This window comes from Haliotis cracherodii, unplaced genomic scaffold (genome assembly GCF_022045235.1).
Source record: "Haliotis cracherodii isolate W230 unplaced genomic scaffold, xgHalCrac1.p SCAF_24, whole genome shotgun sequence".
NCBI classification, from domain to species: domain Eukaryota; kingdom Metazoa; phylum Mollusca; class Gastropoda; order Lepetellida; family Haliotidae; genus Haliotis; species Haliotis cracherodii.
The window spans coordinates 4,244,927-4,269,515 of NW_027266280.1; the positions used below are offsets into that span (position 1 = coordinate 4,244,927).

Here is a 24,589-nt window from a genome sequence, read left to right on the forward strand (position 1 = left end):
TATGAAGATCACATGCAGATTGAACATTTACTGGCCATTTATTAGTTGGGTTTTTGTCCATTTCATGACATAATTAATTTTGTACAGTAAAGTAAATATCATTTTGGTAGAAATATTGTTTACAAAATTGCAGATCAAACTGTACTTTACTTCAAATATTTAAACACCTTTTATGCAATAATTCAGTTGAAATATTACACCTCATGGTATCTAATCTGTCAACATTGAGAATCAAAATAACAACTTTCACAATATCGACAGCACAAGTAGATCTAGAGGTCTAATATTGTATTGGAATGCATTTGAGTCAATTACAATTTACATCAAATACACAACTGATGCAAAATTCTGAGTTGTTACGATTGTAAATTCTCAGTAGGTTACAATTTGATACATTATATCAACATATCAATTTATTTAGTTTCTGACATATATCTAGATATGGTCAAAATGTCAATATTTCGACTTCAAATAGAACCCGCAAAGTTATTTAAACTCACAATAAATAGTTTGGCTTTATGGTGTGTAAACAATGAATTATTCTTTACAAGATCTCAGTAGCATTTGTATTAAGTCTGTTCAGCTACCATAAACTGCACTGGGCGTTCCCAGGTGGTCATGGATATTTTAAACTGAAATCACAACAGAACGGCCAGACTCAAATTTATATTGGTAAGGGGACCAGATAACAGTTGAATAGTTTGTCAATGATAAGAATAAGAATAATGTTCAATACTTACGATAAATGTACCGGGATGGTTAAATTGTCACAGTTTGTCCCGATTGCGTGCCTTGTTGACATCTCCATGTGTTTCATGTGCTATTCAGCCTTCACCTTCTGCTCTCCAAGCCTCGCTTTCAAACCGGAAGTAGCGAAGTGTGAAAAAGGTCAATACCCCTTTCGTTATTCAAACCAGTTTTTTCGGATACAAGATAGACGTGTTGCAAAACTTTGATCAGAATTATCTTCTTTCGTCATATATTGACGAAGAAACTTTATGTCGACTGTTTGAAGCTCCAGACTATGTATTTCTCTTTTGTGGCATTTAATCAGATTTAATGTGTAATGAAGTGTGACCTAGTGCATAAAGCTATGCCAAATGAAGAATTAGAATCAGTTTTCGGGATCTGAATAGGCAAGTGATACATCCCAAACATTAAATTGTACAAAATAATTTTAGAAAAACAGTTCCTCGGGATCAAGAAGTGGAATCAAGTGATTTCTTTTAAACTAGTATCTAACGAGTCTTCCATATGCATCTTGTATTTAGGTGTCGTGGACAAATGTATGTCTACCCAGCAGGAAGTCCAAGTACACAAGGGTTGGTGGGGTAGCCTAGTGGTTAAAGCGTTCGCTCGTCACGTCGAAGACCGGGGTTCGATTTCCCACATGGGTACAATGTGTGAAACCCATGTCTGGTGTCCCCCGACGGGCTATTGCTGGAATATTGCTGAAAGCGGCGTAATCCATACTCACTCACTGGCAAGGGAGCCAGTGAATGATAAACATGTTTACAGATTTCGAAGATTTTCTCGTCGACCACTGCAACATTCTAAACTTTAGTACCAGCTTCTCTGGGGCCAGCCAAAGGGGAGCCGGGTCGGGTTAGATGCCCAGCATCCTGCTGCTGATAATAAAGAGCGACTAAACTGGGTCGGATTGCCGAGAGAGTGACGTCAGCACAACCCGACCACGTCGAGTGCTGCTCAAGTTTTCTGTCACTGTTTTTAAATGGTCTTTGATTATTTACAGACCGCAGTGCGGCGCTTAACAACATCCCCTCACTCACTCTCTCACTCACTTATTTACGCACATGCACACCCTATCTAGAAACTCCCATTTTTTATCAATTTAAAAAATCACGTTGGACTTCGTCTACGATGTATTATTTACTGTTATCTTGTCATAATAACAGCGTTCATTTGCGTGCTATGATTTTTGTCGTTATTACTGCTTTTATTATCATATGTTTAGTATTGATGTTATAATCAACAAGCATGAAATACTCATGTCCCCCGTCATTATGGCTTGTCCAGTTGTTTGCACGGCATTTGCCAAGTCAAACTCGTTGCTATGGAAACTCGAAAAATATTTTTCATAAAAAATTCCTTATTTTGAAAAGGCACCACTTTACCACTAGGCCTATCTATGTGGCAAGAATGGCGAAGAAATATTGTACGGCTTTCAAGATCTGCTCCGGAAAGGATCACTGTTACCATTTTCAGTCTAATTCCAAGTCGTTGCCATGGAAACTCGAAAAATGTTTTTTTTAGAAATCCCAAACTATCAAAAGGCACCAGTTCACCACTAGACCTATCCATGTGCCAAATTCTGTTACGATTTATCTCATGGTTTTTGAGATCTGCTCCGGAAACGAAACGTAACGGACGGACGGACGGAAGGACGGGCGGACAGCACCAATTCCTATACCCCTTTTACTTTGTGGATAATAATACGGCGCGTTGTATACGTTAACTCCCACCTATCGCAGAACACGGATGTAAACTGACCGCTCTGTACTCTCAGCTGTCGGGGAGCTCAGATAATCGGCTCTGTGTTAACCGTCTTACATCACCTCGCCATTAGGCTTAATACATACTTTACTGGATAAGTTAAGGCCTTGTGATAGACTATCATAATATTTACATTTCTGCTTTAAGTACTCAGATCACAAAGCATTCGTGGAAAAAGGTATCGCTATAGCACACGGGGAATAACGACCCATTATGCGCACGAGACCGCAGGATGATCTCGCGTCACTGCGTGAGATTTTACGCAGCTTTGAACAATTTAATTGAGTTTGAGTACCATCAAGATTACTAAACTATGTCGTCCCTTCTCGCCAAGAACAGGACGCGAATAGGCGCCGGGGTGCGAATACCACCTGGTGTCTGACGTGAGTCGCGTCTAAAAGTAAACAGACGTGAACATATGACATCGTTCTGTATAGTAGAGCTGGGAAGGGTAACTCGGGTACTCGGGTCGGGTGGGTACTGAGTAGGACCCGGATCTGTGGTTAGTCACGTGATTATATTGTTTAATGGCAAAAATTATCTAGAACTCTATGGTTATACTATAAGTGACAACTGTTCACATTTCTTTCCGACTAAGCACACATTCCTTCTGACTTTATATGTTTGCATAAAGATAAATCTTCAGTCAACTTCAGTGTATGCATGACCAGATCATACCTGTATGTAAATACATTTTGACAGGAGTACGGTCAAACGTTTCCCAATCGGACATTTTTTACCTATCTCTTGAAACCTACAGCGGGTACCGGGTAGTAAATTTGGACTCGTTCAGCCCTACTTTATAGTATTTCCACAGTCACTCACCATCAATCCGAGGTCGCAGCTGTAACCTTGCAGGTACAACGACATACAGTCACTAAGGCCACACACAGTAACCAACCATCCATTGATATCAATCCACTTCGGTTTTACACTTTCATTTGTTCAATTTAATCTGTTTCAAAAGTTCAGATCTTGAACAGATTATAATGGCATTGACGCCAAGCCCTTGGACGGAAAATAATTGCTTGTTACGACTTTGCCATCAACAAGCGTATCTCTCCGATGTCAAGAAGCTGTCTTTCATTGGTATCTTGTTTTTTCCACATCCCGTCTTGTTTTAAATTAACTGTCATTTTGAGAAACTGACAAAGCTTAGCGCCTCTGATCTTCAGTTGAAGATTTTCACACGCGTCATTTTAAATATACAGTCGCAAACTAAAACCCCGGTCTTACAATAGACAGTTGCAACATACATTTAGCAATTACTTTTAACTGATTATGACAAATTCCTGTTTTAACATTTGTAAAATATTTCTACTGTAACTGAAATGTTCCATTACTTTCAGCTCGTGTCGCCATGACGACGGAAAGGTTAACGATGCATGCGTTGAAGCAGAATGACAAAGTTCACCCCACCTTCAAAGCTTCGACTTCGGGTACGGGAAGTAAAGAGGTACGTCCAAAAGAATAATGAAAACGATACTTTGTCGCTCTTGTAGGAACATGCTTCATACGTTGTTTACCTTTCTCATTCGTAGATGAACAAATAAAATAACAAAAAAAACTTTCCATAATCATAAGAAATCTCCATGAGTCTATTATACGATTCCGACTAATTCTTAAGCATGTGTTTACGAAACACTGTCAAACAGTGTTGATACCAGGTGGCCGCGATGAGGTGAGCGAATCCTGCCCCACTTGTGGCAGCCGCACAAACACACGCAAAGGCAACTCAACTGTCCACCTGAGAAAAAAAACACGGGAACACATGATACAAGTCAAAATAGGGTACTGCATCAGACATCATTTTGGTCACTGATGCGGCAAATTTAGAAATTTCGTCCACCATAAAACCTTTTGACAGCTTTACCAAGGACATTGAATTGTGTAACCCTGATCAAACCATTTGTTTAGCAAGAGTTGTATGGCGCTCTTTGAATTCTTGGTAGAAAGAGCATGCTTGGTTGTACCTCAACAGTTGTGACATGTAGACACCAGGGGGTGGAGCTGGGACAAGAATGGACACAACTGACGGATACCAACGGATAACTTTAAAGTACATTGTATAGGTCCCTTGAAATAGAATATTTCTTACTTGAATCGAACAACTGATTCTGGGCATGAATTTATAGATTTTGTATGTGTATTTGTTGTTTAAGGCCTAACTCAGCAATATTCCAGCTATATGACGGCGGTCTGTAAATAATCGAGTCTGAACCAGACAATCCAGTGACTGATATTATGAACGTCCCACGCGCTCGTCACAAGTCATCAAGCCAGATCTCCCGATAAGTTCAGTCGCCTCTCACGACAGGCATAGGTTGCTGAGTCCTGTTCTAAACCCAACACCAACCCACCCCATCCCACCCCAAACCTCGCTTATCCGGACAGTGTCATTCCTAATAATATTATATCGCACAATGTCCACACTAAAGAGGTTTCATTATAATGCATTTGAGTTAATATTGATACTAATTACTTAAGTAATCTTATTGCATCGCCAGGACCTCCACAATCATCGCATTAATGCTTACTTTGTCACTTGTAAACATGTTATTGAAATGTGCTCTTAAACATCGAATAGATCAATAGTTCGACACTTATAAAATATTTCTGAAATTACATAACCACATTCTTACATGTGCATTAAAAAGTCATTTTGAAAACGTGTTATACAGAACGTGAGGCTTCAATAAACAACATCTCTCTCATTATTCCCAAATAGTTCAATATTTAAAGTTACTTCAGTTATCAGACTTACCGTTAATGTTTTCAGCCGCTTATGGCAAGACCACTTTATTTATGACAGGCGCATGTTCACGGGGCTTAAGATGGTGTTTATTGCAGATATTACAAATACACTGTTATAAATCATATACTTGTGAGTGGGTAGCCACCACTTGAAACCCCTTTCATAGTGGCTCCCCCTGTCGACGGGATTTGACACGCACAACGCTTCACTTATAAGCGTAAATATTGTTCCGTGATTAAGGACCTGCTGGGAAGTAAAAGCGACAGCACTATCTGTAGGGAAATTGTTGCGTTATTTGACAAAATGTCAATTATCAAAGGACGCGGAATATTTGATATGCGGAAGACCATTGTAAGTACGATATTTATATTTTCTGGCAACCTATCTTTCATTTTATAAATGTATATACGTCTTTGCTACAAGTATTCATCAGTAATACTAGCACAGTAATTAATATTATTTGCACTTTGCAACATCATTTTACTTTTATAATGTGTATGTGATGAAATGAATGAGCATCAATTAACAATAGGTAGTAAATAAACCTCAGTAGACGGGTAGTTGCCGTTTGACTGCCTAATGTCAAACAAATTATGCTACAGGTTCGAATCCCGTCAGGGTAATTGCATTAATCAATTTATCAATTCAAATGTTTATTGTACGAAAGTTATGGGTCCAAATACATGAAGGGCAAACTATACAGTGCATAGGGGTGGTCGGGTAGCCTAGTGGTTAAAGCGTTCGCTCGTCACGTCGAAAACCCGGGTTCGATTCCCGACATGGGTACAATGTGTGAAGCCCATTTCTGGTGTCCCCCGCCGTGATATTGCTGGAATATTGCTAAAAGCTGCGTAAAACCATACTCACTCACTCATGTTTCAAATAGATTCAAATGTTCCATTTAAGTACATTTCTGCTCTCGAAGGCCTGCCTGAATATAACTTGCCAGATGATACATCCTGATAATTTGTGGTTGCCTTGAGGCAAGTAAATTTTTTAACTTAAGTCGATTTATATATTTATAGCGTATTACTTTCGAATACATATATATAGAATCATTTTGCAGATACATTTCTAGCATTAGGCTCTCGCTATGTTATAGTGCAAACCATTTCAATACTTTTATTTAAAACCTTCGTTTATCTGAAATACCGAATTGTTTCAACATGTTTCCATAGCCCACCGAAATTTTATCCCCTTTGTTGGTTAAATGTATACGGCAAATAGTCGTCGTATCTTCTCTAATTATACGCCCCTCCGGGAAGGACCCTTAATCCACAGTGCTATCTATAAATGTCAGTCAACACCTGGCGTCGCCGTTTGTTACGTATGTACATGTACGTGGGTCACTATGGAAACATGTTGAAACAATTGGGTATTTTAGATAAATGAAGTTTTAAATAAAAGTAGTGAAATGGTTTGAACTATAACACTACCACTATTAAACAACATTCTTAAACACTAATACCCCGTTCACATGTACAACATTTACTAACGTAAGTAATTTTACACCTGTGTAACTGTACATACATGCGTATATATAGATTCACTATGCGTTCACATGAAAAGCATCTTAGGTGTGTAAATAAAGTATGTAAATTGTGTAAGGCACACATATTCGTCAGTCTGTTCACGACTCACAAAACAGGTTGTTTTCAAATCAAAGTTGAATTAGAATAGAGTTACTTAACCGAAATTTTTCGCGTGAAGCAACATGTGTTTGATTTAATTTGTACACAAAGTTTTGACTCCTTGAAACCAAAAGAAAACACCGTCCGAGAGAGAGAGAGAGAGAGAGAGAGAGAGAGAGAGAGAGAGAGAGAGAGAGAGAGAGAGAGAGAGAGAGAGAGAGAGAGAGAGAGAGATTTTGGTGGGTTTGTTGTTTTACGCCACACTCAGCAATATACAAGATATATGATGGCGGTCTGTTCACATTCGAGTCTGGACCAGATAACACAGTGATTGATATCTTGAGCATCGAACCCGTTAGTGTTGAATGAGTGTTGTATTAATGTTTCGAGCCATGTTAGATTGGGGGAGCACGAGTCCTCATAACACCCCACCCCACCCCACCCAACCCTACCCCCATGACCAACAGTTGCTACCCATAGGGTATGGGTGCTTACACATAACCACCCCACGTCCCCAGACACCCACAGCGAACCTGACCGTGATCTCTAAGCATTTATCACTTGTTTACTACAGTTACGGCCATGATCTATGTAGAGTTACAGGGACTACCAGCTTGAATTCAGACAGTATCTTCACTAGTTGTCTGTCTATCCATTAACCTACCCAGAACATATAAACACAGCTGTTGTGATCAGTACAGGCAGTGACAGTTTATGGTTGTCAGAAGATCTTCAACCCGTGACCCTTGACCTTTGATGTGACACCAGAGTCCACGTGTAGTGGGCGTAACGGTCACTTTATCCTGGTTTACCAACACCTGTACATGCTGAGTGGGCAGCTCTATGGCGGGTGTCGTTGTTGATGCAATGTATTAGCTATGGCATTGCTAAATACACACGAACATCAATGCGTGGCCGATCATGTTTCCAGGGAAACGACTTACATCACATTTATATTGTGTAATCGAGTTACCGTACTCGTCGGACCAAGGGCAACAGGTGGAGCTGTGTTGGATCCCCTCTCACATAAACAGCAGACTCACTGGCGAAGCTAGCTCTAGACAAAGCGGATAGACAGCCTATTCCCTTTTGTAAACTAGAGATAAAAAGCAAAATCAAAGCCTCTTTGGCCCAAAGCTGGCAAGCTCAACGGGACGTAGATCGGCAGATGGCTATACAAAATTCAACCCAAGATCCGACAAAAGACAAACTCATACTCAAATGAAACGAAAATTGAAATTGCCATCTCACGCCTCATACTCGGTCACAAAAAGCACTATGACAAGGTTTGTTCATCTTGCAATCAGGCTGAAACCATTGCTCACCCTGTTACTAGAATGCCAAGACCATGCCCCAGCCCGGGCTAGGTTAAAACAAGAATTGCAGTTAGATCCGCTATCGGTCATAGATCTCCTAAAGCCAAGAGATGCAATAGCGAAGGCCAAACTAACTCTATTTCTGAGATGATGGACAGCTACTCAAACGTATATAAACAGAGCAGCCAAGGATAAAAATGAAATTATATCAATATAAGAAAATAGAAATCATATCAATACAAAAACAGAAATTATGTGAGTACCAAACTCACAATAGATATGTGTACCCTACTCACACACAGGAGTCCCAGGTCAGCCGAAATTGCCTAATCAGAAGGCGACCTCTAAAACACTCATTGCCACAAACAAACAAACCACACTCGGATACGGGGAGGATGGGCTCAGTAGGAGGGGCACCTTACTCACACACACTTTTTGGGGTTGTTTGTTTGTGTTTTGTGGGGTTTTTTTGTTTGTGGGTTTTTTGTTGGTTGTTTTCTTCTTGTTGTTTTTTTGTTTTTTGAGGGGGTAAGCATGCTTAACATTCAGGAATTTTGTAGGTTTTCGCGTATAAAATTAAAAATGCACCCTTCTCACAATAAGGTATCTGCCCTTGGTAACAATGATAAACGACGTTAAACAACGCTGTGAGTAAAACATTGTGTAATATATTTGCTCCATGATTACAAGATTGTGGGAAGCGAATTGCCAAGTCACAAATACATGAAATACATATCTGGGTTATCGGACTTGCCAACCCTGACATTTGTAGAAACAGATCTCGTCACATCATGCAGCTCTAGGAAGGGTTCCTCTATGAATGTTCAAACGTTCTCATACCCTGACTGCATAAAAACACCAAGTCAAATAAATGCCTTTTCATTGTCTTTATCGATTTGCAAATCAGTCTCTCAGTTGGTCAAACATTCTCTTTATTCTCGACATACCGACCCTGCCTGACCAGTGAAGATCCGGGGTAGAACAGGTCTTCAGCATCTCATCCTTGCCGTACAAGGTGACTGCTTGTCGAAATAGGCGACTTACGGGATCGGGTGGTCAGGCTCGCTGTCTTGACTAACGCATGTCATCACATCCCAATTGCGTGAGTCGAGTCGATGCTCATGATGTCAATCACTGGATTGTCTGGTCGATTATTTACAGACCGCCGTCATATTGCTGGAATATTGCTGAGTGTGGCGTTAAACAGCAATCAAACAAACCGTCCCGGCCAACCATGCGATGTCTGCGTGTCTCTAAATAATAATATTCAAACAATACAAACCATGTGTGAAGAGGTATGGCTATTGGTCAGTTCAAAATCCAAATCAAGTTTATTTCCCCGTGAAGAAATATATGAATTCTTGAGAATTATGTGTATAGCATATCATGTTCATCTAAATACAAGCACGTCTGCGTACGCCAGCTAACAAGGGATTTATATAAGTTTCGGGTGGTTCTAATCTGTGGCCTGGCTGTTTGTATGTCGTCATACCCCGACGGCGTGAGTTGTTCTCATGGCGTCAACGTTTGCTGTGTCTGTGACTCAACTATTCAAATATTACAGCCTGCAATATTGTTCTCCAACCGAATCGCCTTTTCTTTACATTCCAGCTGCCTCGTCAAATATCACGATCGGAGTTAGATGTCCAACCCAAGAAAAGAACCCGCGCCATCAGCAACAGCGAAACCTCCACCAAATCTTTGGCACAGCCCACAAAACCCAAGATGTCCATCTTCAAACTGGTAGCAGCGACACGGGCATGGCGCAGACTCGCCACGAAGAACAGCAAATCCAACAGTTCTGTAAGACCGCCCCCCAAGCTCGAGAACACATTCAAACTGAAACCTGACGACCGGAAGAGGTTCATGCCGCGCCAAGTCGAGAAGCTATTGGCTGATGTTCTGGCGGCAAGGCTGGACAAGGTCGAGTACGACCCACGCACGTGTAGGGACATCACAACAGATATATCGGCGCATATCAAGGCCAGGGTGAAGGCCATGGACTTTCCGCGCTATAAGATCGTTAGTAATGTTATCATTATGGAGAACAAAGGTCAAGGGGCACAGGTCGCCAGCAGATGCGTGTGGGATGCCAGTTCGGACTCTTTTGCCACTTACACCTACAGGAACCACACCCTGGTTGCTACAGCTTATGTCCACGGGGTCTACTATGAATGAAGGTGATATCCGTAGCTTAGCAAAGATCTGGATGCCTTCATTCCTGCCACCAGAACAATCTCATTAAAATCAGATCTTAGCTCTTGCTATGGTTAACAAAAGTTCTGAGGACAACCCATTACAGGTGACGCCAGAACAACCTTTCGCGAACTTTGACCGACCAATGAAATGACTGCTCAGAAGTTGACATTGGCCAATCAAAAAGCAGCTTTCTTGAGCAACACGACACTAGTTTCAACCTGGCGACTTCCATTCAAGACTACGCATTGAAAAACATTTTGACAAAGTTTTCGATTCAAATTTGAAAACTGATCTAAAGAACATGCATGGAAGTCTACAGTGTAATAGACAGCCGAGATTGTATTTCAGTATGTCCCACGGGCTACACAAAGTCTCCTCTGTTCAAATTCTTATCCCACTGAAGCGAGGGACAGACGGTGATTTTGACATATTCAGTCGTACATCCCCTAACAGTCGCTCGGAATACCCCGTGTTAATCATTTCGAAGCTGCATGATCTGAAAACATTCAGACTGTCACTTTCCTGATCTGGTAAGCGACGCTCTGATTGGTCGGATGACGTAATGTGTAATGGGATGTCCTCCGATCTTTGTTTAGCGGTAGCAAAAACTAAGAGCTGATTTTGATAAGATTGGCCACAACTGACTCCTGAAACCTTGAGGTCAAGGTCATGGACTAACAATATTGGATACGATCTTCAACATTTGAGACTGGATTTGGAACAGCGCTGAACTGAGTTCTTGGTTGAATATTTATCTGATACACATTACCGTGAAATCTGATTCCTGGTTCATCTATCTGCGACAGTTGTATTATATTACAACCTTGTGAAAACTTTACATTTTAGTCACTCGATGTGCGCCAACAACTGGCCAACTGGAGTATACTCGAATGAGAGACGTCAATATTTTTCCCTTAGTTAGCAAACTGTGTATGCTGAGACCAGGTATATGTGATTATACCCACTCTGCCCGCTTGCAATTCCTACATTTTGAATAAAAGCGACAAGACCCTTTTCATAATCATAAATAATCTCTGCTGTACGCAAAATGTGAAGTTTCAATAAACTTCATCCTATGGGAACCGGTTACACAAGATTTGGTTAATATTCGCGGATATGAACTCACGAGGTGCTTTATATGGCAAGAATATCCCCTTCAAGGCCATGGTCCGCACGCACAAAGCGGTCTTAGCGCTAGGCATGTTATAACTCTCATACATACTACTCAAAGCTACTTAAATCGGCGTAAAACCATATTCACTCACTCACTATATTCCTGCGTTTCAGCTTGTGGGTGAAAGCCTGAATTGATGCTCTTTCCAGTTGTTTTTTTTTTAAACCAACGGGTATGGTGCTGAAAAACCAAGCATCATAATCAGTATGTATCTTGGAATGGAACCCACGATTAGTGCATCTTAGCACAACTGTGGGAATGTTTCATAAAACGCAGTTAGAACCAGTCACATATCACCTTGTCTGTTGGGTTTTTTTCATGTTAAATAAAGTGATATCTGCATCATCATATCTTTCTTGTTCCTAATGCATGCTGGGGTATACGAGTGTCTCAGTCGTCTAAGGCGCCGCAATTCGCTGTGAGTTGTGTCCCTTTGGTGTCCCTGAAACGAATCCCACAATCATCCTGATGTTTCTGGGTTAGTCAGCACCACATCGTGGTACACTTTCTTCCCCAAGCAAGCTCACACGCAGTGATACCACTCCCTTATCACACCTTATAGTCAAGTGTCAGAATTCCCCCTTATCACACATTGTAGCCAAGTGTCAGAGCTCACCCTTATCACATATTATGGGCATATGTCAGAGCTCCTTATCACACATTGTAGTCATGTGTCAGATCTTATCACACATTTAAGTCATGTGTCAGAGCTTATCACACATTGAAGTCATGTGTCAGAGCTCCCCTTATCACACAGTGTAATCAGGTGACAGAGCTCCTTATCACACATTGTAGCCATGTGTCAGATCTCCCCCTTATCACACATTGTAGTCATATGGCAGAGCTTATCACACATTATTGGCATATGTCAGAGCTCCCCCTTATCACACATTGTAGCAATATGTCGGAGCTCACCCTTATCACACATTGTAGTCATATGGCAGAGCTTATCACACATTGTAGTCATGTGTAAGAGCTCCCCCTTATCACACATTATAGCAATATGTCAGAGCTCCTTATCACACATTATAGGCATATGTCAGAGCTCCTTATCACACATTGTAGTCATGTGACAGAGCTTATCACACATTGAAGTCATGTGTCAGAGCTTATCACACATTGAAGTCATGTGACAGCTCCTTATCACACAGTGTAATCATGTTACAGAGCTCCTTATCACATATTGTAGTCATGTGACAGCTCCTTATCACACATTGTAGCCATGTGTCAGAGCTCCCCTTATCACACATTGTATTCATGTGACAGAGCTCCCCTTATCACACAGTGTAATCATGTGACAGAGCTCCTTATCACACATTGTAGTCATGTGACAGAGCTCCTTATCACACATTGTTGTCATGTGTCAGAGCTCCTTATCACACAGTGTAATTATGTGACAGAGCTCCTTATCACACATTGTAGTCATGTGACAGAGCTCCCTATCACACATTGTAGTCATGTGACAGAGCTCCCTATCACACATTGTTGCATTGCACCTGATCTGAATGTCATCAATAATCAGAGAGAAAAGATAAGATACTCATAAAAACTGTTTATTACAAATATATGATACAACAAGCACAAGTCCTCCGACTCTACATGTGACACAACCAGGAATAACATACATCTCTGTACAACACCTGACAAAGAGCAAGCCTTTGCAGTTGTTCTAAATTCCCGAAGCATCATGTTCCACTCGCAAGTCTAGCGAGGGACACAGCAGCACCCACAGCAGCCGAGGACAACACTAATAGACATAACGCAGCTATCACATTGACTACCACGCCAGTGTGTTTCTCATGCTGAGTATTCCAGCTATAGGACAACAGCCTGACCAGACAATCCAGTGATTGATATTATGCATACTGATTCAGGTCATCAGGGTTCAAGGACATGCCATCAAACAAGTCACCAGACAATCCAGTGATTGATATTATACACACTGATTCAGGTCATCAGGGTTTAACAAGTCACGAACATCAATAACCAACACAACCACAGTATTTAGTAGTTGAAAAACGTTTCAAACATTGCTGGTTGATCAATCACTGGACTGTCTGGTCCAGACTCGATTAATTAGACCGCAATCATATAGCTGGAATATTGCTAAGTATGGCATTAAACATCAAACAAAACAAATCATGCTTAGTTTCAAACATTGAGGTTACATTACCATGGTGACAGGCAAGAAGGAGTGGCTTCAACGAACCCAGCTACTGGACTAGCAAAGACTCAAACCACTTTAATGCCCATTATAATATATCAATGGCAACTATATTCTGTACCACTAGGTGAAATAACACTACCACTGTCACCATCACAAATCTGTGGTACTGTTCAATGTTCAATGATCTGATGCTCACCTTCTGTCTAGCTCCAGATTCTGTAACTTCGTAAAACTGAGACTTTGATTGTTACTAATTGGAGGAATCAGTAACTGTAAGATGGATAAACACAACTTGACATAAAAACACACAGTGAAGTATCTGATGTACTGTTTAAAAATATCCACCAGTCCGACGGTCTATTTCGCTGACCGTCAGTTTTGAAAAGTTGCACGCTCAATGGTCGGGACTTAAAGTTACTAAGTTGACAATCCACCAGTTTATTGTTATTTTCTGATAACTAACATTAAACAGTGCTATTCTTATGTTTACACATTTGTTACTTTTGTTTGTTAGTATAGAAAATTCTGGACTTCACAATGTTGCCAGTCTGGTTGTCTGAAAGTTTTGGGAATTTCATACCCTGCTGAATAATATCAATCAAGTTGATGGGGTTGCCAATTGGCCAAGCTCTGTATTTTTAGGGTATGAGAGTAACAAAAGTCATAGCACTACAATCACATGATTCAAGATTTGTTCCCTCTGGAACCACATTGTTTTCACCAAAACAAAACGGCCACCAATCAGCACTTATTCTCAATCTCAATCATGAAGTAAAGGTTTGTATCTATACCTGTAAAAATACCTATACCATGAATAGACTAAAACAATAGTGGCGGATCCAGGGTGGGGTTGGAGGTGAAACAGACCTGATTGTAATGTGAACCCTCCAGCATCTGACTCTGTATTCGATCACTATACATAGGGTCCACTCTATACATAGGGTCCACTCTATACGTAGGGCCCAATCTATATGTAGGGTCCAATCTATATGTAGGGTCCACTCTATATGTAGGGCCCACTCTATACTTAAGGCCAACTCTATACGTAGGGCCCACTCTATACGTAGGGCTCACTCCATACATAGGGTCCACAATATACGTAGGGCCCACTCTTTAAATAGGGCCCTACACATAGAGTGGGCCCTATTTAAAGATCTCTATACATAGGGCCCACTCTATACATAGGGCCCACTCTTTAAATAGGGCCCACTCTATATGTAGGACCCACTCTTTAAATAGGGCCCACTCTATACGCAGGGCCCACTCTATACGCAGGGCCCACTCTATATGTAGGGCCCACTCTATACATAGGGCCCACACTATATGTAGGGCCCACTCTTTAAATAGGGCCCACTCTATACGTAGGGCCCACTCTATACATAGGGCCCACACTATATGTAGGGCCCACTCTTTAAATAGGGCCCACTCTATACGTAGGGCCCACTCTATACATAGGGCCCCAACCACTGTACTGTATCTACTGCAAAATGCAAATAACAAAATATATTTTGATTCTGAAACTGAGTCTAATGCATGATGGCTTTGGAGAAATCTAAACTCCCATCCTTGTAGAAACACTCACGAATACAGCTCCACTGTTTCTTTGTCTCTGTTTCTGATGATGTGCATTTTCTCAGAATTTGTTTTGTTCAGTGAAAGACACAAAATGCATGAAAATTAAGATATACTTGTTCTGAAATATATTTATCAGCATTCCATGTTAACATGTAACATGCCCCCTTGTCTGACACAGGAAACAAGAAATAAAATATTAATACTACACATACAAGTGTGTATTAATGCTACACTGTAACAGAGGATTAGGTTCCAAGGACTGTAAGAGATATATTATCCATGTAACAAGCTGTTGCTACACTGAACCATAACAGAAAACTGAAGCTCTATTATCAAACTACAGAAAACTACGTTTATAATGAACACGCTTATAACGAACTGACTGATATAACAAACTTATTTTTTAGTCCCCGCCATTTTGTTGTATATATGCTTATAACAAACTACAGTTGGTACGAACTATAATTAGTGGTCCCTTTGAGTTCGTTATAACCGTAGTTTACTGTAGTAATGATCAGTATGATAGGACACGTGCATCTGTTGTTCGAGATAAACGTATGATCCAAATATTTCATGAACACAATGCCATTTAGAAAGTGGTTAAATGTAACAAATGTTAAAGTACAGATTCTAGTAAAATTTTGGGTTGAGTCCCATTCGGAATCGAACCCGCACTGCCAAAGTGAGGCCCTAATCGCCAGCACACAAAGTCAGCAATCAAACCCACTGGGTTAGAACATTTGTTACTAATATTTCATGCTACCCGTTTTGTTGGATTTCTATCCAGAAAGAAAAAAAGTTATTAAAAAATCATAACTGGTTTTGTTGATCCTGACTTTGAAAGCCATATTGTGTAACCTTGTTCCTTTTTTGTGCCTCATCTGAGACTCTTGTTGAAAGAGGATATATAAAATACATTAATGTAAACACAATATCCCATCTGTGGAGACTAGTGACGAGGTGACGCTATACCGGCATCAAGACAAGCTCTCCTCGTCAGTAAGTTGGACCGAGACTGGCTCTTGTTGAAAGAACATATATATAAATATAATAACATTAAAATAACATCTGCATGTGTGGAGACGAGTGGTGAGGGGACACTAAGCCAGCATCAAGACAAGCTCTCCTCGTGAGTAAGTCAGACCGAGACTAGCTCTTGTTGAAAGAACATATATATAAATATAATAACATTAAGATAACATCTGCATCTGTGGAGACGAGTGGTGAGGTGACACTAGGCCAGCATCAAGACAAGCTCTTCTGCGTCAGGAAGTCAGACAGGATGGAGAGGAACTCCGGGGTGTTTTCTGAATGGACCCAGTGTCCTGCACCGGGGATGTGGGTAATGTCCGCCATCGGGAAAAGAGACTTGATCTCAGGGATTGTTTCGGAGCTGAAGCAGAAATACACAGAAAAGGCATGACGTGGGAAGAGTCAAACTCGGACTTAAAACCCTGGTGGGTGTCATGCATTTGTTTGGATAAAAACATATTTGAGATGTTGTTTGTTGTTAAAGACGCAGTCAAATCAATGATACGCATCAATCAAGTCAGTGACCCTGACCACAAGATCTCGTTAGTCGCCTCTTATGACAAGCATGGGTTGCTGAAGACCAATTCTAACCCGGAATCTTCACAGATTATACTCTTAACATTTTACTTTCTGTCAAAAACAATACCTTGCAATCAGTGTGAACATACTCAGTGGGTGTCTAATGAGTATGCTGTATTAACAGCGCTTTGGTGGAGTTGCAGCTATAGTCACAGGATGTTAGCTTAATGTTGGCGACAGGGCCCTTGTTTCTACTGGTGGACAGAACACCAACCTTATATGATGTGACAAACTTCCTCCAATGAATTTCGTAGGTTTCTCAAAAGGGTGAGAAAATTCTGGGAATTCCATGACACTGTGGTAGCTGTCTATGATGGCGTCCAAGTTCAATCTCCACTGCACCTTCCCGTGTTTCTCTACCAGGTTGGTCAGCAAGAACTGGCGTACTAGCGAACTCTACAACAGTTACATATACATCTAGTACATAGAGATTATTACACAAGCGTGTGTGTCATATTCATTTTACAAGACAAGTGTCAGAATTCTTGCATTTCCCTACCGAGAACAAGGGTGATACATGAATTCTTACACAAATTTTGTAAAATCAGTATGACACACATGCGAGTGTTATATTATCTTTATTACCCATTATTTCTTAATCTTTTATAGCTCCCCCTTAAAAAAATGCACCCATCAGCAATCACGTCTTACAAAACCACAATTGTGGAATGAGGTCAATAATCTTCAGCTATAACGTTGTTTCTATTGTCGAGTAATTCTGACCTTACGTCATAATAAGATTCAAATGACGTCAACAATATCCCTCATGAAGGGATATTTTCCCTAGTTCCTCGGTTATTTCTAACCCTATGGGTCTAGTCCAAATACTCAGCCTCCCTGTACGTGTGTGCGTGTTTTGTTCAAACTAGTATGTAACCAAATAAACAGTTATGTAACCAAACAACCAGTTATGTAACCAAATAAACTATTAGGAACAACAATAAACCTTGGAAAGGGCCTCCCTACATAAATGTATTCCTTGATCAGTAAAATACTGGAATACAGTATTTGACTACCGTTGGACTTGGAATATTTAAGGATATTTTTGTTTTCTTTCAAAATTAAAATAAAAAAGAATCGTGCGGCAAACTTTGTGATGATGCGGGCGGTGCCTGAGGACCATGACTATTTTATTTTTTTTAACCTTAGCTCTAGGGCAGTGCATTGAAAAAATATTGCAGTATACTGCATTACAGATATCTGTGACAATACATATTGCGATATACTGGGAGCTTCAGTGTTTGACAGTGATTGTACAAGCAGATCCTGTTGGTTTTTTATCACCAAATACACCGACACACAAACAACCTTTGCAATATGAATTGCAGTATAGCGGTATAGCGGTAATACTGTGCATTACTAATTACTTGATAGTTGAAAGCAGACTCTAACTGACACACTGCAAATTACCCATTTATCAAAGAGAAACAAAAGACCTATCTACCCTACTTTTGGATGAACTGACATAGGGAACACCCATCTGATCTTAGTGACTGATATTCAGGGTTACACACTTGTGGTCTGGTACTAAAGCAAGTTCAAATCTTGAAGGACAAATTGTATGCTTTTTAAATCTAGTCATGTTCCCAGAACCACTAGTCCAAACTGAGCCGTGTTTATCCCTGGACAAGAGTTGCTACCGAGATCATTTGAAGTCTTTGAAAGGCATTTAAAAGTGATACATATTTTTAAGAGAATATATGGATGTGGACTTATTTATAATGAGGAACACAACTTTTCGGAGTATAAACTTGCTCCTTCATGAGGTGTTCCTCATAATAAAGAAGTTGACATCCATAAATTCTCTTCCTTATGAGATGACTTGGGCATGACAGTACCTCCACGATGGGTCTCAGCTGCACGTCCGCCTCCTTCCTGGCTGTGGATACTTGAACATGGGAGTCAGGAACGATCTGCCGCATCCTCTCCGCATACGACAGCAGCAACGTCCCCCCGGGGCTGGTCACAGGGGCCACATCCACCACGACCAGGGCCTTCAGACGCTCAGGCTGACAACAGTCATGTTGCAGAGTACACAAACAGTGCTGTCACAATTCACCAGAGTATTGACAGTGGAAAATACAACACAAGATATGTTTTGCTTTGGTTTTGTTAGTTTGTTTGTTTGATGTTTAACGCCACACTCACCCATTTTCCAGCAATATGACCTCCGTCTGTAAAAAGTCAAGTCTGGACCAGACAATCCAGAGATTGATATCAGGAGCATCAATCCATGCAATTGGGACAAGATGACCTGCATCAACCAAGTCAGCAAGCCTGACCACCTGATCCCGTTAACATAATCGCCTCTTACGACAAGCATGGATTGCTGAGGGCCTATTCTACCCCAGATCTTCACGGGTGATTCAGTATTGTCACAGCCCTGGGTCATATGTAGTATATTGGACTATCTCCAAAGAAAGATTATTCTTAGAGACGGACATATCAGCTGCCAAACAAGACTATATTGATAGTGTTTGTTGTCCATCGCCTCATTCAACAATATTCCAGCTAATGATGGCTAGACCAGACACTGAATGATATCATGAGCAACGATCCATGCCAGTGGGGTACGACAAGCTAGTCACTAAGCCTGACCACTCAATACAATCACCTCTTACAACCAGCACAGGTTGCTGGGGACCAACTGTAACCAAGAATCCCCTCCAAGGTTTTCCAGGCTTTTTTAGTTGCATGTATCCATTTTAAGCCCTAAAAAGCATCACAAATTTTCCAACAAGATGTATTTCCACAACCAACAAATAAAAATAAATTGTCATGAATTCTTCATTGTCTTTGGCACACAAATCTATCACTGTGATAAATCACACTTAAACATTATTCAAAAATTCAAGGCTTTTCAAGCTATTTTGGTGATTTTCAAGACTTTTCAAGGTTGATACTAAAATCAAGGCATTTCAAGTCGGGCCTTAATATTCAAGGCCTTTTCAAGGCCTTTACAAACCTTGCACTCTTACAACAACCATTCTAACCAGGCATCCCCTATCACGACCAACATAGGTTGATGGGAACCATTTCTACCCAGGGCCCCGTTCCACAAAGCAATCTTGGCGCTACGACTGTCGTAAGTCAGTGTTAAAGAATGGGAGTTACAATCACCTTAGCGCTAAGATCGCTTTGTGGAACGGGGCCCTGGAGTCTCCATGCCTCCTACAGTCAACATACGTTGCTCGGACCTATTCTAAAGCGTAACCTCTGAGGCTATGTATCTATACTATCATCACACAACACTCGTCAACAAACACAGCAACAATATTTTCCAGGGAGACACAAGGCTCCTCTTACTGGTATTGTTCTGGTAGCAAATGCAATCTTTCAGGAGCCAACATGATTCCAAACTCCAAACCTAATGATAATTTGGTTTCAGGTAAGGTTAATTTTTCTGTCATACAAGTGAAGTTGCATTGGTTTCAAAAATATCCAAATATGTTTAAGTTCATTATAAGCCAAGACTTAATGAGAAGGGTGTATCAATTGTTGTCATCAAAGGGATGAGGTAACCAAATACTATCTAGGGCTGTAACGATTCATGCAATACTCAGTTCTAGTACTAGCCTTGTAGAATTTATCAGCTCTGAATAAACATAAATGGTCACCAAATAAAGAGACATCTATTTTCTATAATTTACAGAGCAGCCAAATACATCTACCAAGAATGGATCTCTAACCGTAAGGTCTTCAGGACCAATCTCTCTTTCCCCCCATACCTGTGATAGAGCAAGGGTCATTGCGACCTTGCCTCCCATACTGTGACCAACCAGAACTGTCTGCTCAAGGTGAAGGTCATCCATCAATCGCAGAACATCATCCCTCATGGCATAGTAATCCATGTTGGGACTGTGGTCGCTGTCACCATGGTTACGACCATCAACCGTTATTACCTGTAAAGACATGGAGTTGTTTTAAATTACTAATGCCATGTTTTCGAAAAAAAATTATTATATATAAATTAACCATATTGCCAAAATTTGATTGATATAATCCTAAAGATTCTGCCAAAAATCTCTTCCACCATGAAACTACAACTTGAAAGTCTGAGTATACTCATATTATTTTGGTCCAGTAGTCTTTATAGAACAATAGTAAGGATGTGATGATAAAACTATCCCTCATTATGATATGTATCGTCATACTTTGTTCACAATACAATACATATCACGGTACTTAATTTGCAGCAATTCTGAATGAATTGTCATATTTTCATTGGGCATAAACACTATCAAAAAGGCTTGAAACTTCCCGACTATCTGGTCTCACATTTGAAAATAAAGATGTCTCATGTCAATCAGTACTTTAAAACTTGATTGTCAACATCAGTTAGAAAAAGTCTAGAACAGAATTTAAGTGATAAAACTATGTAAAATGTTGTACATTATACAATGTAGATAAAGCATAAATTAATAATGACAAAATTGTTTAATGAAATGTAGGTAGGGCCCATTTTGCCAACAAAGCAATTCCATTGCTGTCTTCGATATCGATATGTATATGATTAAAATATGAATCAATACAAGAAAGTATATTTGATGCTGAATAGTCAGCCACTGGAGTCTAACATTAATCACAGTACAGTGTCCAAAGTGAAAAAAGAAAGTCAATGGGTTCTCGTATAACCCTGTTAAGTTAAAAGTTAAATATTTGAGTGTATAAAGATTCAAATACCACAGCACCAAACCTCAAGGACTTAGGACCCCCCCCCCCCCCCCCCCCCCCTTCACTTAGTGTCCCCCTAGTGTCCCCTGTCATCATATTGCTGGAATCTTGCAAAAGGCGGTGTAAAACCCATCTCTCTCACCCTGTGCCCATCCTCTGCCAGCTTCTTGGCAATAGTGTGCCAGTTGGACTTGGAGCCGAACAGTCCATGTAGCACCATCAGTGGGGCGTAGTCCTTGTTGCCGAGGCTCCCCACCTCCCAGCTGCCGGTCTGCTCAAAGTCATGTTCAGTGTAGGACAGCTTCACAGCCTTGCTGTAAGCAGATCAACACCATGAGGCGTGGCATGTACTTAGTTCTCAAAGGGGTTGTCTTTATTCCTGTTCATGTTACTTACGTTATAGGTAATTACTCTTATTAAATATACCGAGTCAGTCTGTATATGTATGCTTCATCTGCAGCTATGTACCTATCTTCCTTCATAGTGTACTTCTGGTAACTCGCACACAATTCATGTCTGTAGTTTCATAATTTTAATATTAAGTGAAAAATATCAATCAATCATTATAAAAGTAATTGTGTTCCATAAAATCAAAGCTTAATGTTTCAAAAAAGTATAAATGAATTTAGGGAAATCCAAATACTCACATTTCAAGCTTAATTAACAAATTATATTTACCGTGCTTACTGATCTTTGAAGTATCACTTATTAAAAACTTTGAATTATGTTTGGTAATACTAACATAATAACAGCTGACACAGCATTATTTCGGAAACATCTGAATATTTTCCAGTCCAAAAGTTTCTGTTCTTTTATGAATTAATAATTGAACTTCATCTGTTATCCTTGGTTCATCATCACTTCTTACTGTTACTACTTTGATCAGTGAAGCTGTTGTTAATTTAATAGATAAATCTACTCTGTTGAAAATATGAGGTCATCTCACTGTAGAATTGATACTTCTTATATTTTGGAAAATTGATACCTCATTTTAACCAATCAAAATCAAGTATTCTTCAATGCCATGGTGGAATCACTTATATCTTCATTGTTCAAAAACAAATTCCAAAATAAATTATATATAATTATTATAAATAATAAATGTAGAAGGTAACATTGAACCTGCAACCTTTTCTGTCATTCAAAAATAATACATCATAATGACAGTTTTCTTGATTGAAACCCAGACTAGAAGCTCTACCACTTGCTCATGTAAGGGGATAAATATACTGTACTTTCAATGTAGAGATAGGTCAACTGTGTATTTAACTATGCTACATCAATGTTTGTACAGATATAAAACACTAAAATTCAAAATCTTTTCAAGGCTTTCCAACTGTCATTTTCAAGGCAATTAGGTTATTAGCAACAGTCTGTCAATATTTTATGAAATCCAACATACAATGTGCGAGTCGTAAGACCTATAAAGCAGTATGAAAATAAAATAAATTAAGTCTGTCATGAATTCTTCCCGGTCTTTGACACATAAATCTACCACCATGACCACTGTGATAAGTGACACTTTAACACTCTTGGTACACAACTGTTATTATTATTAACAAGTATATGTCATTTTTCGCAAATTCAAGGCTTTTCAAGCTATTTGGTAATTTTCAAGGCTTTTCAAGGCTGACAATAAAAATCAAGGCCTTTTCAAGCCTGTATGAACCTTGTAAATCATGGAATTTAGAATTGAATGAGCATGGTAGGAGGATAAACGCTATGAAGACGAAACTCTTTATGAATAACAATGTCTTTTTTGTTTGTAACGACATTTAAGGGTTACTTCTTGCCTCCTCAAAAGGTGGGTGTGTGAGAGAATATGATTTTATGGCACTATTTCAGCAATACCACGGTGGAAAAGGGCTTCAAACATTGTACCCATGTGGGTAATCGAACCCGGGTCTTCTGCGCGACGAACAAACACTTTATCCACTGGGCTACCCCACTGCCCCCTTCGAAAGGTGAAAAATGAGTGAGCATAATTATGAAAGTTAATCCATATATTCTCATATATTTACACAGGCCATGAGGAAAATATGATAACAGTATGACAAGGAAGCCGATGGGATTAACAAGATTATCATTAGGCAGCAGGGATATCGGAGTGATAAGGCTGCGATAAAGACAAGAATGAATGACAGGTAGTTGTCAGGTTTTAGAAAGTGTACAGCTCCTCTTTGCTGCATTGCATCACAAATGTGTTGTCAGTTCCATTCATTTATTACTAAGGTACAATATTTAAAAAAAACTTGAATTACATTTGAGGTGTTCCCTTAAATTTAGGCCCAAAATAGTAATCTTCCTTTGCCCAAATTATTATTAACCAAATTATTGACAACATTCTTTATAATGAGACATTTTAATAGTAATTTGACTTACAAAAAAAAATTCATACACTATTTTTTTATAATTTTTATGAAAGATTCAACTATACAGGCAAATGTCATTCAGATTTGGAGCGATTTTTTTTATTTTGCCTGGCGTCTTTCTTGATCTTCACGTCCCCTTGAATTGACTCCGCGCAGATGAGTTGATTATCTCAGGTACACAAAAGCATTTACCGATGACTACCACAGAATTCACATATCACACGGTGAATCACGACCCCAGTGACCCTCGATAAAAAGGCCGGTCCGAAAACATGGACAGACACGACCCGTCTTTTAGCAACTCAGAGGATCGATTGCTGGCGATAAACTTACGGATAGGATTGCTTAGCGCTGATGTGACGCACACACTTGTGTACAGAAGAGTTGCACAAAGCCCTGAGCAGATTAGTGTTCATTTCTGGAGGGCGGTGATGAACATTGCATGTCTTCCTTACCGAAACACTCACTGATCGCCTTTCGAACTAGCAGACGAATTGTCACACACGCACATGCCGGAAGTCTGAAATGACACCAGTATATTTGCCATACAACTAATCATCTATGTACGGTAGTTACTGTCCGAGCACTGGGGGGGATTACT

The 24,589-nt window shown here is 40.0% G+C and overlaps 2 protein-coding genes across 2 annotated transcripts in view; one reads left to right on the forward strand and one right to left on the reverse strand.

Moving 5' to 3' along the window:
* Window positions 1-11,914, forward strand: part of LOC139472373 (dynein light chain Tctex-type 5-B-like) — a 28,542-nt gene extending 16,628 nt beyond the window's left edge. Inside the window, exons 2-3 of the mRNA XM_071254844.1 lie at window positions 3,864-3,970; window positions 9,828-11,914. Of these exons, the coding sequence (XP_071110945.1) occupies window positions 3,875-3,970; window positions 9,828-10,394 (663 nt within the window). The 5' untranslated portion in view covers window positions 3,864-3,874 and the 3' untranslated portion in view covers window positions 10,395-11,914. The remainder of the gene's footprint in view (window positions 1-3,863; window positions 3,971-9,827) is intronic.
* Window positions 11,915-15,182: 3,268 nt separating this feature from the next.
* LOC139472380 (sn-1-specific diacylglycerol lipase ABHD11-like) lies at window positions 15,183-24,473 on the reverse strand. Its single transcript, XM_071254850.1, has 6 exons — window positions 24,322-24,473; window positions 21,759-21,930; window positions 20,671-20,844; window positions 18,781-18,951; window positions 17,157-17,338; window positions 15,183-16,724 (listed from the first exon to the last, which is right to left on the reverse strand). Exons 1-6 carry the CDS (start codon window positions 24,402-24,404, stop codon window positions 16,577-16,579), a joined length of 930 nt encoding a protein of 309 aa, XP_071110951.1. The 5' UTR covers window positions 24,405-24,473; the 3' UTR covers window positions 15,183-16,576.
* Between the last annotated feature and the right edge of the window lie 116 nt (window positions 24,474-24,589).

Bases quoted from the DNA above. Each gene is read 5' to 3' on its own strand.
- LOC139472380 (XM_071254850.1), bottom strand. From the start codon at position 24,404: ATGAACACTAATCTGCTCAGGGCTTTGTGCAACTCTTCTGTACACAAG. The intron at 20,845-21,758 runs GTGAGAGAGATG...ATGTCTTTACAG, and splicing joins TGGCAGAGGATGGGCACAGG to GTAATAACGGTTGATGGTCG. The intron at 18,952-20,670 runs GTATGGGGGGAA...GACTGTTGTCAG, and splicing joins TGACCCTTGCTCTATCACAG to CCTGAGCGTCTGAAGGCCCT.